Here is a 16,484-nt window from a genome sequence, read left to right as displayed (position 1 = left end):
GGCTCGACTAGTTAAATGGCCAGAGCCAGCAAACCCAGGGGGACTGGGTGTTAATGGAAGACCCGGCAGTTGTGGCGGCGCGCTGCTGGAGGGCTTAGTTTTAAGGCAAGTCTCTCATAATGTGCTAGTTCTAATGACATTAACTCACAGAACAAAACAATTTTTTTCTCATTCACAAGTTTACTACCACTTTAATGACACCCCAAATTCACCAGTCAACACATGTGTGCTAAATCTCACTGCAGTGCATGGTAACTAATTGCCATTAGTCGCACTCCTTTTGTGCAATTGAAGTGTATGGGGAAACCCATAGAAATTAATGGACTGTCCTAAATGCAAAGCACCCGCATAGCTGTGCACGGAGCCTAAGTATTGATTGGCTGAGGTTGCTGACAAACATGTCACACTATATACACATTACCTACAGCTGCCAATGGTTGTCAATAAAATAGGAAACTAAGATTGGTTTGGTGACTTTTAAAGCACTGATTGCATCAGGGTGGATTTGATTTAAATCAACTCAATTTAAATCATATTTTTTAAAGAGCAACTGTCATCTCTGTCCTGCAGCAGCTCCTCCTCTGACCCGATGTTGACTCACCGACAGTCCCATTCACTTTAATGGGACGACTGCTGAGGTGGCAGTAGATGAGTGGACGCCCGCTAACAGGCGCTGCCATGATGGATCTGAAATGACAGGTTTCCCCTTTAAATGTAAGGACTTATTCTTGCTGGCAGATAAAAATTGTTAATATTTGCAAACAAATTGAAGGTTTATTATTTAGAATAATAAGCTGTCCGCTGTAAACAGCCCTATCAGAACCAATTCAATCATACAGTTTGTAGTGTACAAAGATTTGCAAAAGAATGGGATAAGGGAATATTCTTGAACTTTGTTTTATCTCATGGTTACTGTGAAATTGTGTGACTGCATCAATGCAGTGCATGTTATCTCAGCTTGCAGAGCTTGGATTCGTTGAATGAGTTTGCCAAAAATGTAATTATTGCAGAATATACAGCCTCATCCTTCATAACTAAGCTCCATTTCATGCTGAATAAACTAAATTATTAATGTATCTTAAATAAAAAACTTTTCTTTAGTTAGATTTTTACTCCAAAAGCAATTTATTCAAATAAATTTGATAAAAATAAAAAAAAATTGATTTAAATTAAAAAAAAATCTAATTTTTTTGATTTTTTATAAATCATTTATTTATATCCACCCTGGATTGCATACACAGTGAAAGTGTTTAGGTTTGACCTCATATTATATGGTTTTGGTAAATTAGAATATTGAACAAGAAAAATGTATAATGTATGGGCAGCCTTAGAGTGCCCGCACTCTGGATGAAGGAGCACAGAGGGCACCTTAGGACAGCAGCATTGTCAGTCGGAGGGAGGGGAATGTTAGATGTACTAGCAGATTTGCATACAGTAACACACTGAAGCCAAACTCCAGCTAATACTTTATTACAGAAAAATGTTTTTTTTTTCCTTTTGGGATAAAGATTTTATACAAATAAAAACTGATCATTTTAATCACCGGTCAGTGTTAAATGGTTTGTCTCATCTGAGTAACTGCAAGAGAGCTTGTGTTGTTGAAAAGCAACAGACTTTCTGGCTGGATCACCAGATGAAAACAGAAAAAAGCCCCCAAAAAATTCAACTAATGCAGCAATCACATCTAAGAATTGGTAAACTGCAATAAAATAAAAATTTGCTTTTGGGGTTAATACTGCTTTAAATATATAGTTGGTTATTCAAGCTTATACCATTCATTAGCCATCACATTCACAATATTGTTCTTATATTAACCTTGTTTTGTAAAGAGCTTTGAGTCATTGGGGAGAATAGCGCTATAAAAATAGAATTATCATAACTTATACATTAAAGAGAAGGCAACCACACTATATCCAGCAGAAGAAAGGGAATCAACTGATACTTACAAAAACTGTTGATTGGTGGGTAGACTTTGCATCACAGCATCAGAAAGAAAGACACTTGCAGGCTAGAAATTTTTTTATTGAACAAACAGCTACTCTATGCAAGATGTATTCACTCAAGATGCACACATATTTCACATAGTATTTGATTAGAAAATTGCATGAAAGAAAAGGGGTTGGGAACCTCAGTTATGAGGATTAACTACAAAAATTAAACTTAGGCAGGCCATACACGGTGAAAATGTTTTTCTTGTAACCACGGGTTGCAGGAAATAACGATTATCCCATCAGCACAGACAGTGCTAACAGGGAAATCTCCCCTGCTGAGCCATTATCTGCTCCCGTTAGGGGTGGGCAGGTAAAGCCGTCCCCACCTGGAGAACAGTTTGATTATCACTAGCGGCTATAGAAGCTGCTAGCAATAATCGCAAGAGAAACGCAAGAGAATCCGGCAGGTTCGTTGTACCCAGGTTGATCGATTGATCAACTTGGTACATTCAGCCTGCCCATTATTGGTTCAGCAGGAACCGGCCGAGATTCAAAGGGTGTATGACTGGCCTTACTCTCCCTGGAAAAGAGGCACTTTAAGCCCAGGCTAGACACTGCATCTGTGCCTCCCAGGCGTACTAAAATGCTGGGATTGCATGCACAGAGACTAGACATCCCCTGTGCAAGGGGACTAACATGTGATATGATTGCAATATACAAATCAATCAATGATGATTTTTAGTATCAGGAACAAACTGTTTAATCTATAGTCTCTGAAGAAAACACACTGCCACATAATGAAACTGGATGAGACATGGTTTAGCGTAGGTTCACATTGCTGCGGGTTAGAAATCGCACAAGTTCAGCTGAACTTGCACAATTTAAACCTGGCAATGCAGTCTGACTTCAGGGGGCGATTTGACAGACATCTGTGAGGGTTCCTGCGCGGATGTCTATACAAATCGCCCTCCGAAGTCGCCAAAAGTAGTACAGGAACTACTTTTGCGGCGCCGCACCGATACAGACAGGGCCACTTACTGGCAATAACCACCGATTTGCCATACAATTTGACATGCCAAATCGGACCACTGTGAACCTAGGCTTAATCTTAACCTGTGTATGGGGTTCTTTACTGTTACAGAGGTAAAGATGTGGAACTCTCCTCCGTAGTTAGCAGTATCAGTGGAAAGTGTAGATAACTTCCAAAAACTCTCAGATGTGTTTCTCAGTAAGCACAATATATGATGATATGAGAATCCATGCCTTTGATATGATATGAGCAATCCATGTCTTTATTCAATCTTACTATCTAATTGTGTAATATATATTGTATATGTAGAGTCAGCCTGCCAATAGAATGAGCAGATGGGCACAGCATTCACCTATGTACAATTCCAACATAGCAAAACTGCACCATCTTCACAATTAGGCTGGGTTCACACTGGCGCACAGAGTGGCTCACAGCAGGGGTCCGGTGCGTCCCTGTTCACCGTTTCAGGTCCGATTTCAGTCCGAACTTTTGGCTGAATGCGGACTTGAAACGGACCATAAGACGCAGAGGACTCCTGTGCAATAAGCTCCGGAGATGTGTGAACCGGCTCCATAGAGAGCCAGTCACAATCTCCTGACATGTGAATTGGACCCAGGGAAAACCACATCTAATTCGCAGTAGTGTGAACCCAGCCTTAGACAAATCGGGTGCTTCAATACTCTGTACAAGCATGCGGAAATACAAAAAATAAACGCTACTAATAAGCATCGCAAATTCCCTTCTTCACAGCTTCCTACCTAATGGTACATATCCAACCAAAGGTATCTTCTGTTACTTAAAATAACTTTAGAATAAAAGTTTAGATATTTGCAGATAATATATCTTAAAATTAAAAACACTCCAATATGTATAGTTAGAGACATCAAACTTATAAATGTTCTCTTAAAATACATACATATATGCATTTAAAGGGTATTGAAATTTTGTGGTTGCTTCAAACAAATGGAACGACATTTAGCAATATATGACATTGAATAGTGGTATATAAACACATACAGTTCATCGACCGCATAGTCTACTGATGTAGATAATTTGCACATAATTTGCATAGTCTACCGATGTAGATAATTAGCATAGTCTACTCATGTAGACTACGCAAACATGCAAGAAAAGTTGAAAAATGTGTATTCATACAAAAGTGCCATATGTAACTTCAGATAATAGTCCAACATTTACCAAAAGCTAGGCAAATATAATATAATCTAATGTAATATATATCATAATAACCTACTATAAAATAATATAATCTAATATATATATAAATATATATATATATATATATATATATATTAAGTACGCAATGGGGTTTATTTACTAAAGCTGGAAAGTGCAAAATCAGGCTTACTTCTGCATAGAAACCAATCAGCTTCCAGGTTTCATTACCAAAGCTTCACTGAACAAGCCGGGGTTAGACACTCATTGGTTTCTATGCAGAAGTCAGACGGATTTTGCACTTTACAGCTTTAGTAAATAAACCCCATTGTGTACTTAAAAGTGGGGTATGCCTGTATATATATATATATATATATATATATATATATATATATATATATATATATATATATATATATATATTAGTAAAAACAGATTACTGTACCCCTACATAGCCAATAAGCACACTTTTAGCCTGTGTTACGGAAACCACTGACAACGGCAATAGGGGCACAGAAGAACATTTTTATTCTTTGTGTTGTTTTTGTGCTGTTTTATATCTGGACCAGGTTTAGAAGGCAATAAAATAAAAATGAACGAACGGCTTTACCAGCCAACCGATCAAAAATTCTTCATGATCTTCACCTTTAATGCTTTAAAACCACAAACTATTCAGAACATCAAATTGTTAGTTTAGTATCTAAAATGATGTTATGTTCCACTTACTTGCAGGAGATGGGGTGCTGCAACTACTTGTGGGAGGATGACCTTGAAATCCATGAAGGGCCGGCAGCGGGAGTCCACCAATGACAGGAGGAAAGAGAAAGGGATAGTGGCTTGCTGGATAGTGACTCATATGTCCGTTCACAGCTGGTAGAGGACATGAACGACTGCTGGTTGTCATATTAAAATATCATTGTGTACAATAACTCATCTAGGAATAGAATGCACCATCCCTTCCAGCTGACAAATAACTAGTTATTTGTTATCAAGTGGAAACGCATTAAAAATGTATACAGAAATTCAGCTTGCTTGAGGAATGATTCCGGTAACAATCACATAAGATCTGATGAATGTCTTCAGCTGCAAGTTGTGCGGAGACAAAAAATAAAATTTCCTGGCTTAATTCTGTGCTTCCAATTCCGCTGAATTGTCGCTTTTATCCCCGTTTTGGTTACAATGAAGTTATATTTATTCACAGATCCATTTCTAGATGAATATCTCAATCTAAAAGAGAACAAAAAGTAAATATAATCTATAAATACATCAAAATCTTTTAGCGGGAGCATCAAATATATTAGACTACTTGCTCTTTAGTAAGACAGTTTAATGAGTACAAATTCTGAAAATAGAAATTGTGGCAGTTTGTAAAAAAAAAAAAAAAAAAAAGACAAAAGAATGTGAAAGCAGAAAGCTATTTTCATTAATGCATTTGCAGCCGTGATAAACAAATCACATAACGTCTTGGGAAATATCTGCTGTCTTGTGCATTCTTCAGGAAGGGAAGAGATGCCTTACACATGAAACAATGACCTAGATTTACTAAAATGATGAAAAGAGAGTTAAGGACTGCTAAACCATGGTCTCCATAGATATGTCTGAGCCAGAATCTCACACACATTCTTAGCCTTCCAGGATGATGAGATGTCAGGATTTGACTTAACCAGCTGAAAACATACTACTACTCATAACAATTTTGATCAACTATTATTATTAATTGTATTATTCGCACACAAAGTGAAAAATTGTACCGGTTGAAAAACCTAAACAGATACCACCAGACCCAAAATTTACGAGAAAAGTCTCAAAAAGGACATGAATGGTGGAAGCTGTGCCCAAAAAGAAACAGAGGGCAAAGGACTTGTCATCGGTATTGCCTGTGGCCTCTCTCCAGCTGATCTTTGCCCACTACTGACTTACCATGCTTTGCTTTGCACTGTATCTGTGTGTGTGTGTGTGGGGGGGGGGGGTGTCAGCCCTCTAGATAGAGGCAGGGCTTTGCTTCCTCATGTCAGAATTGCCCCCTTGATGACTGGTGGGACCAGAAGCTGCAGGAGAGGTGGAGGAAATAAAGATCCACAGAATGGATGGCACAGAAGCAGGGACATGCACTGTAGGTCATAAGGTACAGCTTCCTCTCCAGTAAGGAAAACAGTACAATGCACAGCAGTGACATCACCCAATCTCACTCCAAGTCAGATGAGATTTGTAGTTACAGGCAGCACCCTCTCACACTTCAGATATACCTAATTATGAGTCCCTAGGCACAATCACGTGCCAGGGTGTACACTTAAACTTTTTAGAAATACATCACAGCAAAAGGTAGATTTCTAAGGTGCAAAGGTTAAAGTGATATTAAAGGGATATTTTTTTTTTTTTAATAACAAACATGTTATACTTACCTGCTCTGTGCAATGGTTTTTCAACGAGCAGCTTTGATCCTCCTTTTCACCGGTCCCCTGCTGGCATTCCTGGCTTTCCCCCTTGACAAATGCCCCCAATAGCAAGCTGCTTGCTATGGTGATGACACTGATGCATGCTTGCTTCCGAGCCCTGCTATCTCCTCATTGGCTCGCAGGCTGTGATTTACAGCAGTGGGAGTCAATGGCTCCCACTGTGCTCAGGTGAGTATTGGGGGGAGGGGCTGTGGGGTAGGCAGCACGCTGAAGGCTTTTTACCTCCATGCATAGAACGTATGAAGGTAAAAAAATCTTCAGCCCTTAGAACCACTTTAAAGGGGTTATAAAGGTTCAGGGTTTTTAAAAGACAAACATGTCATACTTGCCTCCGCTGTGCAGTTGGTTTTGCACAGAGTGGCCCCGATCCTCCTCTTCTGGGGTCCCACAGTGGCGCTCCTGGCTCCTCCTCTTCTCGAGTGCCCCGTTGGAGAAGTGCTCTTCTTCGGGACACCTGTGCGGGCGCGCTCCTCTTGCTTCTGCGTCTATTGACACAGAAAGCAGGACTCGCCCCCACCCCCCAGCACGTGCGTCATTGGGTTTGATTGACAGCAGCGGGAGCCAATGGTTGCACTGCTATCAATCTATCCAATCAGGACACGAGACCCCAGCCAGATCTGGTGTGCTCATTCTCATTGTGGGAAATACTGGGCTCAGGTAAGTATATTTTTCACCTAAGGTGAAAAACCTTGAGGGTTTACAATCTCTTTAAAGTGGTAACAAACTCTCTATTTGAGAGGCAATACCCTAAGATGTCACCAGTCCATGCACAGTGCCTCTCTGCATTACGAGCGCACAGTACGGCGTGGAATGCAGAGCGCCATCCCCCAGTCAGGGCTCCCGTGCGCATGTGGGGGAGTGATGTCTTTGCAGCCCTGGCCATTCATACAACTGGAGCCTGCGAACGCAGAAGGGAGACTGGGTGAAGATGGAAACATCGGGTGAGTCATGACAGTGCTTCGCTGCAGGGCTCTGTTTGCAGGTAAGTCAGTCACAATGTGCTACTATGCAGTGCATACTAGCACATTATAGGATTAACCTGCAGGGGCCCTTTTTTTTTTTTTTTTTTTGGCAGTTTACTAATGCTTTAAATGATCATTAAATCTAGGGGGTAGAGTAAGAGGCTGCATTACCTGCCTGACTCTCTGCTGTGGCCCACTCTGGCACTGTGCTCTTCTTCATGAAACTCTTGACCTGTGTGCAGTCCCTCTTCATCATCACAGTCAGTACAATTCAGGGCTATTAACCCGGTATTGTATGTGATGGGGAGATGCCACCATGGCCAAGAGCAGCTTAGTGAGGAGGCTGCAGATGACGGGTCACAGCACTGGAGGGACCCTGCTGGAGTGAGGGAAAATGTAAGTAATTCAGCCTCACCTACAATTTCCTGGACTGAACAAGTCTTAAAGTCTTGCAGTGTGGAGGGGCCCACTGCCAGGGTTTGTTTGTTTTTTTTGTTGTTTTTTTTTGTGTGCCCAGAGTTGGAATTTAAATAGAAAGGAAACATCCAATTAGGCTTTGAAACACTTTTTAATCTTTTCCACTGCAGTTACCTGGTAATCAGGTGTCTCAAAGCCACCACTCACATTCAAACCTGCGCTGGAAGTTTCAGTCTGAGTATTTTCTCCAAGAAGCAACCTCCCAGTGATTGCCTCTACAAACCCTGGCTGCAGTGGAATACAAAGCAATTGGATTAGGAATGGGATGATGCAGCTTCCTGTGCTCCTAATGAGCTCCAATGCCGACAAGTTCAGGAAGTGATGTAGTTGAGAATGGAGTAGGAGAAAGCTCCATGCCTATGTACAGTGTCCTCAGCCCTATCCTCTCATCCACTACCACCCTATATACAAAGTACACCAGCCCTACCCTCCCATCCGCTACCACCCTATGTACAGAGTCCACCAGCTCTATCCTCCCATCTGCTACCACCCTATGTACAGAGTCCACCAGCTCTACCCTCCCATCCGCTACCACCCTATGTACAGAGTCCACCAGCTCTATCCTCCCATCTGCTACCACCCTATATACAGAGTACACCAGCTCTACCCTCCCATCCGCTACCACCCTATTTACAGAGTCCACCAGCTCTATCCTCCCATCCGCTACCACCCTATGTACATAGTCCAACAGCTCTATCATCCCATCTGCTACCACCCTATGTATAAAGTCCACCAGCTCTATCCTCCCATCTGCTACCACCCTATCTACAGAGTCCACCAGCTCTATCCTCCCATCCGCTACCACCCTATGTACATAGTCCAACAGCTCTACCATCCCATCTGCTACCACCCTATGTATAAAGTCCACCAGCTCTATCCTCCCATCTGCTACCACCCTATTTACAGAGTCCACCAGCTCTATCCTCCCATCCGCTACCACCCTATGTACATAGTCCAACAGCTCTACCATCCCATATGCTACAACTCCATGATCTCTCCAAGGGTGAGTATGGCTTGAGGATCTAAGTAGAGATCTGGATGCATTAGGCCTCATACACACTGGAAATGATAAAAAAGCCAGTAGTGTTAGCTGTAGAAAGCTGTAGCTATAGAATGAGTTTTTCAGCGTTTTTGCAATAGCGTTTTTTAATAAAATTATACTCCCACAAAAGCTTATGGCTCAAAAACGCTGAGAAACTCAAAATAGCCGCGTTTTTAAGTCTTTTTCAGCTTTTTTTCAGAGTTGGAGTGTTTTTCCAGAACCCACTAGTTCTGGGGTTTTTTCCAGCCAGAAAGTGCCCCTGACAAAAACTGCTGATAACCGCCTATATGTGCATGGACACATAGGATAACATGCTGGAGAGTTTATTGGCTACAGAAAAAAATGTCTGAAGTCAAAAACAGCAGCTGTAAAAATGTCCAGTTTGCATGAGGCCGTAAGCCTCCAAAAATTGGTTGCTTTATTAATCATGACCAATTATGTCATATGCCTTTGCTGTGGGAGCTCCAGGAGAATAATCCAGATGATTTTCAGAATTATCTCCGCATGACGGACCCCTGCTTTCACCAATTCTTGGCATTGTTGACCCCCTATATTAAGCAGCAAGACACATGCATTAAGATTTTATTTTATTTTTTGGTTGAATAATGATTTGATTTGGTATATTTTCTATATTTTTGGATGCATAAAATGCACGTTTTGGTTAAGTTCTATTGGCAGACAGCATGTCTAATTTTTTTGTTGTTTTCTTTTTTTAATGCACAATAAAAAAAATAAATGTGGAGAATAATACTTGGATATGTGTTTTACTTCAAATGACAGTTTGGGAGTAGGCAGTTACATTTTAAAAAATACAATGTAAAACTAACAAGGGACACCAACATAGTTGTATCTTTGATCTCAAAAACTACAGGATAATGGTGTTGTGGTAACTTGCACCAAAAAAAAAAAAAAAAAGCATAATAATATTATTCTTGATATCACTAGAAAAAAGTAGTTGCAATAAATCCATCAGTATCACCAGCAAAGCAGCTTCATTATGATTCCATTAAAGTGGAGGTCCACCCTGAAAAAAAAAATTGCACAAAAAAAATACCTAAAAAAATGGAGGAAAAGAAAAAAAAAATGTTTTACTTACGTGTAATGGCTGTTTCCAGGCAGTCTTCCTAATCTGCCTCTTCCTTGATGTTGTCTCTTCTCCTCACCGCGTTGTCTTCTGGGGAATGGGGCACGGTGTGTTATGGGAACTGTGTGTGTCCCACAACACATCGCGTCCCATTCACAAAGCGCTGCGCGACTCGCGCATGCGCAGTAGGAAAGGGGCAGTGAAGCCGTAAGGCTCCACTGCCCGTTTCCCTTAGTTAGGATGGTGGTGCCGGGACCCGAGAGCCGAGGGACGGGTCGGCCTCGGGCAGCTGACATCGCGGGCACCCAGGACAGGTAAGTACTTATTTAAAGTCAGCAGCTACAGTGTTTGTAGCTGCTCATTTTTAATTTTTTTTTTTTTTTACGGCCGGAATCCCACTTTAAAGAAGAAGAGAATGTGCTCTGCATTTCGAGATGTCATAATTTGCCACGTCACGAATGTTAATTCTCCATTGCGAACACTAGTTTACAAGACCGACCGCTTCTGACTCCTCCTTGCTTCCGAGCATGCGTGTTTGTACTTTGGACTTTTGTCCGACGGACTTGTGTATACACGCTTGGAAAATCCGACAACAGACATTTGTCCACATTTGTGAAAATTTTAAAGCCTACCATCCAACATTAGTCCGCGGAAAATCCAACAACAATTGCCTGATGGAGCGTACAAACGGTCGGATTTTCCGACAACAGCCTGTCATCACACAATTCCCATCGGAAAATCCGATTGTGTACGCGGCTTTAGAGTTCATACGCTCCTTTTCCTTTTTTTATCTGTGGGTGGATTTCAAAAGTTATTTCATATTTAGGTTTGAGTGATCAAAGCTTAGAATTTGAACTGTGAGGAATGGAGTGCATTGCATTTTGCTCATAGTAAAGTTCTCCTACTGTGCAAGTTGACAAGTATCCAGTGCCTTTATATACATTGGCAACTGGCAGCACTTCTAATACAGAGTAGAACACTCTTTTTCCTCTAGTATCTGAATATGTACTGACACGGAAGACACTGATCATCTTTCTTATGCTAGAAGCAGCAAGTCCCACAAGATTACTAAGTTGCCTGTTGCCTTCTGGAACTATGAGGCCCATGTCAGCACCTATCTCTGTCCATAGACAACATAATTGTTGTCAGTCTCTGTCTTCACTTATTGAAGACACTCCATGTTCATGTCACTCATCTCTGCCTCCTCACCCTCTATTTATAACCTATAATTATATGTGTACATGGTGACAATCATAATTGCTAGCTACATACGCAGACTGGGCTTACTGCTTAGTAACACTTTGTGAATAGGTGGACTGGTCTGGCATGCGAGTATTTATAGAATGACATGATAAGGAATCTGTAAAAGTGAATATAATATATGAAATCATGGAAAAGCAGGCACATAAAATACAAATTTAAAAAAATGCTTATACCAATAATAAGAATGAGTGCTTATGAAACAAAATACACTGTAATACTCCACTGAAGCTCCAATGCAAAACATTACAATGTATATGTTGAGGAAACCCGTCATGTCAGACATCGTGACCTCTCCTTCTAAAAATGCCAGTTGTCTGGTTACCATACTGAGCCCCTGGCTTCAATACTTTTAGTCAATGACAAACAAGTAAGCAGATAAGGACCTTTGTCTTTTTAACAACTTTCCCAAACTGCATATTGTTTCAGGTCTACAACTCAGTAAGTAATAAAACCATCATAACAGCTAAGCAACTTGCATTGGAGGACAACACTGGCATATTTATGGGGCTTCCTACTGTCTCTTGGGATGAACTCCTCTGTCCTTATAATATAAAATACTCATTACATACTATACAACAGAGTGTTCATACTCACAAAGCCACTAAAGCATTTGTATTGTGTAGAGTGAAATATACCTGGTTGATCATGCCTTCAGCTGTCCTCCCAACTTCTCTGTATCTCCACTACAGGTTGAGATTGTGTAGACCAGCTGGTGTCCACTACAGAGCATGCTCAATTTCAGTTCCCTTCTAAGCTGTTCAAGCTTTTCCTTATCTTTGCAGCCCATGTGACAATACACACATGTGGGCATATACACAGTGGGTAAATGACTCTCCCCTCCCTCCTCCTCCATGTCTTCCTATTGCTAAACACTATGGGGGTGGGATAAAGTATGCTGATTGATTACATTCACTAAGAAACTCACAAAAACGCTTCGTTTTAACCACTTGCTAGCCAGGCCAATTCTGACATTTCTCTCCTACTTGTAAAAATCATCATTTTTTTGCTAGAAAATTGCACAGAACCCCCAAACATTATATACGTTTTTTAGCAGACACCCTAGAGAATTAAATGGCGGTCATTGCAACTTTTTATCCTGCACGGTATTTGCGCAGGAATTTTTCAAACACGTTTTTTTAGAACAAAACAGTTTCATGCATTTAAAAAAAAAAAAAAAAAAAAAAAAACAGTAACGTTAGTTAGTTAGTTAGTTAGTTAGTGAAAGTATGATGTTACGCCAAGTAAATTAATACCTAACATATCACATTTCAAAATTGCACACGCTAGTGGAACGGCGTCAAACTTCGGTACTTAAAACTCCCCATAGGGGACATTTTAACGTTTTTTTACAGGTTACATGTTTTGAGTTACAGAGGAGGTCTAGTGCTAGAATTATTGGGGGGGGGGGGGGGGACGTCCTCTCTCGCCGACTGTAAGAACTATCAAGCCACTATGATCATTCTTATGGTGTAGGGAATCGCCGTCTCTAAAAGAAGATATCTGAATGATGCCTGTAGCTGCAGGCATCATTCAGATTTAACTCCGCCTACACTATAATAACCACTCGTCGCCCTTCCTATAGCAGTTTTACTGCTACAGGGTGGCTGCGCCATACCGAATCGCGCATATATATACGTTACTCTGCACCTTCGGATATCAGGCACGAGTGCGCACCGCTGATGGCTCGCTCCCGCTGTGATTCTACACAGCGGGAGCTGATCAGTGGATCCTGAGGAATTGATATCCGCTGGCAGTGGCACCCACTGATCGTTATGTACACAGGCAGACAAACAAGGCAGATTGGCATTCTGCCAGTAAGGAAGGCATTGATCCTGTGTTCCTGCAAAGCAGGGACACATATATTATTATTATTATTATTATTATACAGGATTTATATAGCGCCAACTGTTTGCGCAGTGCTTTACAACATGAGGGCAGACAGTACACTTACAATACAAATCAATACAGGAGGGATCAGAGGGCCCTGCTCGTTAGAGCTTACAATCTAGAAATATATGCCTTCCTCTAGTAAAAGCACCTCCCCAACAGTAGTAAAACACTAGCTAGGCACACAGTTAACCCTGTGCTCGCCCCTGAGGTGAACCCCTTACCAGACGGTATCATTAGTACAGTGACAGTGCATATTTTTAGCACTGATAACTGTATTAGTGTCATTGATCCCCAAAAAAGTGTCAAAAGTGTCAGTTAGTGTCCAATTTGTCCGCCGCAATATCGCAGTCCCGCTAAAAGTCGCTGATCGCCACCATTACTAGTAGAAAAAATAAAATAAAAATTTCATTAAATGTTCCCATCGTCTGTAGACGCTTTAACTTTTGGGCAAACCCATCAATATAAGCTTACTGGGATTTTCTTTTTTTACCAAAAATATGTAGCAGAATACACATTGGCATAAATTGATGAAGAAATTTGATTCTTTACATTTTTTTTTAATGGATGTGTTTTACAGCAGAAAGTAACAAATATTGTTTTTTTTTTTTTAAATGTAACTTTGTGTTTATAGCGCAAAAAATAAAAAACGCAGAGGTGATCAAATACCACCAAAAGAAAACTCTAGGTACAGTGTTGCACAACCGCGCAATTGTCAGTTAAAGCAACGCAGTGGCGTATCGCAAAAAATGGCCTGGTCATGAAAGGGGGGGGGGGGGGTAAATCTTCCGGTGATGATGTGGTTAATGCACATAAAATACACATTTGATGTTTAATAAAGATTTATTGGGAGCTCTTAGTATTTGATATTTATAATTGAATTTGAATTCCTCTTCTAAAAGAGTTTTTTTTTTAGTCATGTGACCAGCACAGCACCAATCAGGGCTATGCAGACACAGACTCACACTGTAGAGAGCATACATCAGAAGAGTAATAGCAGATGTTAAAGAACAGGGAAGGATCATGTGACCACACATCACTGAAGTAATAATGTACTTAGAGAATTTTAAAAATATATATATATATTTTGGCTTGATATATTGTATATGATTCGCAACTCCGGCCAATCACACAGCTGGAATCCGCGGACCCGGAAGGCGGACGGGTAGGCAATTTTGGGTATTTTCGGCTTTCATTTATACCCAGACCCTTGCTGTATTTCTATTCTCATGTTGTGATATAAAAACCTTGATTTTATTAATTCACATAGAGCGTTATTGGCATGAAATGCAGAACAGAATGTATGCTTTTGAAAGACAATTTAATTGGTTGTTTTGACATCTATTTAGTATCACATTTTTGTGAAAGTTTGGTGTTTAGCTGCAGACAACAGATTGCCCGAGGTGATATTTCTATTCTGCCGTGCGGCAGCGAAGGAGAACTTCGGGGAATACTAGTGCCAAATGAAATGAAACGGGAAGGTGTTATTTTTAGTTCTACTACACATAGCCCTTTTCATTAGACGTTCCTAGAAGTGTGTAACCATAATGTGCAATTTGACATGTCAGTTGTGTCATGTGCTCTCATATACATGCATTCACATAAACAAACATTTCTACTTGCATAAGCTTTTTACTCTCCTTACTATGTAATTCCAGAAAATGCTGTTTTGTGTCCACATATACAAATGTAAGATGAAGCTACAATGATTCCATGTCAGTTTTATACTTTTATAATTTGTGATTTTTTTACAATGGATATTTATGAATACAATATATATATATATATATATATATATATATATATATATATATATATATATATATATATACATATATATATATATATATATATATATATACATATATATATATATATATATATATATATACATATATATATATATATATATATATATATATATATATATATATATATATATATATACAGTATGGGAGAGATTTACTAATACTGGTGCACACAGAATCTGGTGCAGCTGTGCATAGTAACCAATCAGCTTCTAACTTCAGCTTGTTTAAAGTGGGAGTCCACCTAAAAAAAAAATATTAAAAGCCAGCAGCTACAAATACTGTAGCTGCTGACTTTTAATAAATGGGCACTTACCATTCCAGGGTCCGGCGATGTCGGCAGTCAAAGCCGATCAATCGCTCGGGTCTCGGCAGCTGCCGTCGCCATCCTAGGTGAGGGAGTCAGGAAGTGAAGCTGCGCGTCCTAACTGGGACCTGTGTGTTTCCCAGGATACAGCGGGGGGGTGCGGAAAGGGGCATTACTCCCACGGGAGTCTATCCCCGGAAGTGCAAATACCTGTATTACACAGGTATCTGCACCCCCCTCCCCCCTGAAAGGTGCCAATTGTGGCACCGGAGGGGGGAAGAAATCGGATGAGCGGAAGTTCCATTTTTGGGTGGAACTCCGCTTTAACCTCCCTGGTGGTATGATTATTTCAGATTTTAGGTGCTGAAAGTGGTACAATTATTTTGCATGGAAATTTGGCGTTTTATATTGTAGGCCTGTAATTCTTAGGAATAACTCACTTAAATTTGTACAAACAAGAATCTAGTAGATATCCTGGTATGATAACGTTTGAAACACAAAATCATAAATTATAATATAATAAAGAATTATAAATAATTATATAAAATAATAATATAATAATAATAAAAATTATTCAATAATGTAATCAAATCAAAAACACTGGAATTTGCTCAGTTGCAGAATTGTCGCTGTCATTACTTTCAGTGTTTGATGACGGATTTCCCCACGATTCACTATCGCTCAATTCTGCAAGTGATTTTAATTTATTATCGCTGTTTTATTGCTGGTCTAAAACCACTTTTAACGTAAAGGGACACTTTTTGGTTGCTATGGACAATCTCCAGTTTCCAGGCAGAAAGAACAGTATATATAATATAAAACTGCATGCAGGGCACTGGACAAAACACTGGGGACAAAAGGAATGTGTAATTATTTTATACAGTACTGTAATCTGTAAGATTACAGTGTACTGTATGTATTGTGTGTTTTTAATTTTTTGAATTTGTCGCCGAACTCCGTCTCCGTGCGTCGCAATGCTCGCAGGGAACGGTGCTCAGCACTTGGCACTCGGCACTGTGAATCATGCGAGATGACAGCTTGCAGGCACAGCGGGGAGACATTGC

The 16,484-nt window shown here is 40.2% G+C and overlaps 1 protein-coding gene across 4 annotated transcripts in view; it reads right to left on the bottom strand.

The window, feature by feature from the left end:
* Positions 1–16,484, bottom strand: part of RARB (retinoic acid receptor beta) — a 1,235,115-nt gene that overhangs the window by 691,888 nt on the left and 526,743 nt on the right. For all 4 annotated transcript variants that reach the window (XM_073630253.1, XM_073630251.1, XM_073630250.1 and 1 more), the window contains one exon: positions 4,861–5,361. In XM_073630253.1, coding sequence (XP_073486354.1) covers positions 4,861–5,038 — 178 coding nt within the window. In that variant the 5' untranslated portion in view covers positions 5,039–5,361. The remainder of the gene's footprint in view (positions 1–4,860; positions 5,362–16,484) is intronic.

This window comes from Aquarana catesbeiana, linkage group LG05, assembly GCF_042186555.1.
Source record: "Aquarana catesbeiana isolate 2022-GZ linkage group LG05, ASM4218655v1, whole genome shotgun sequence".
In the NCBI taxonomy this organism is placed as follows: Eukaryota; Metazoa; Chordata; class Amphibia; order Anura; family Ranidae; genus Aquarana; species Aquarana catesbeiana.
The sequence above is the reverse complement of the archived record's forward strand: the minus strand, read 5'-3'. Positions and strand labels throughout refer to the sequence as shown.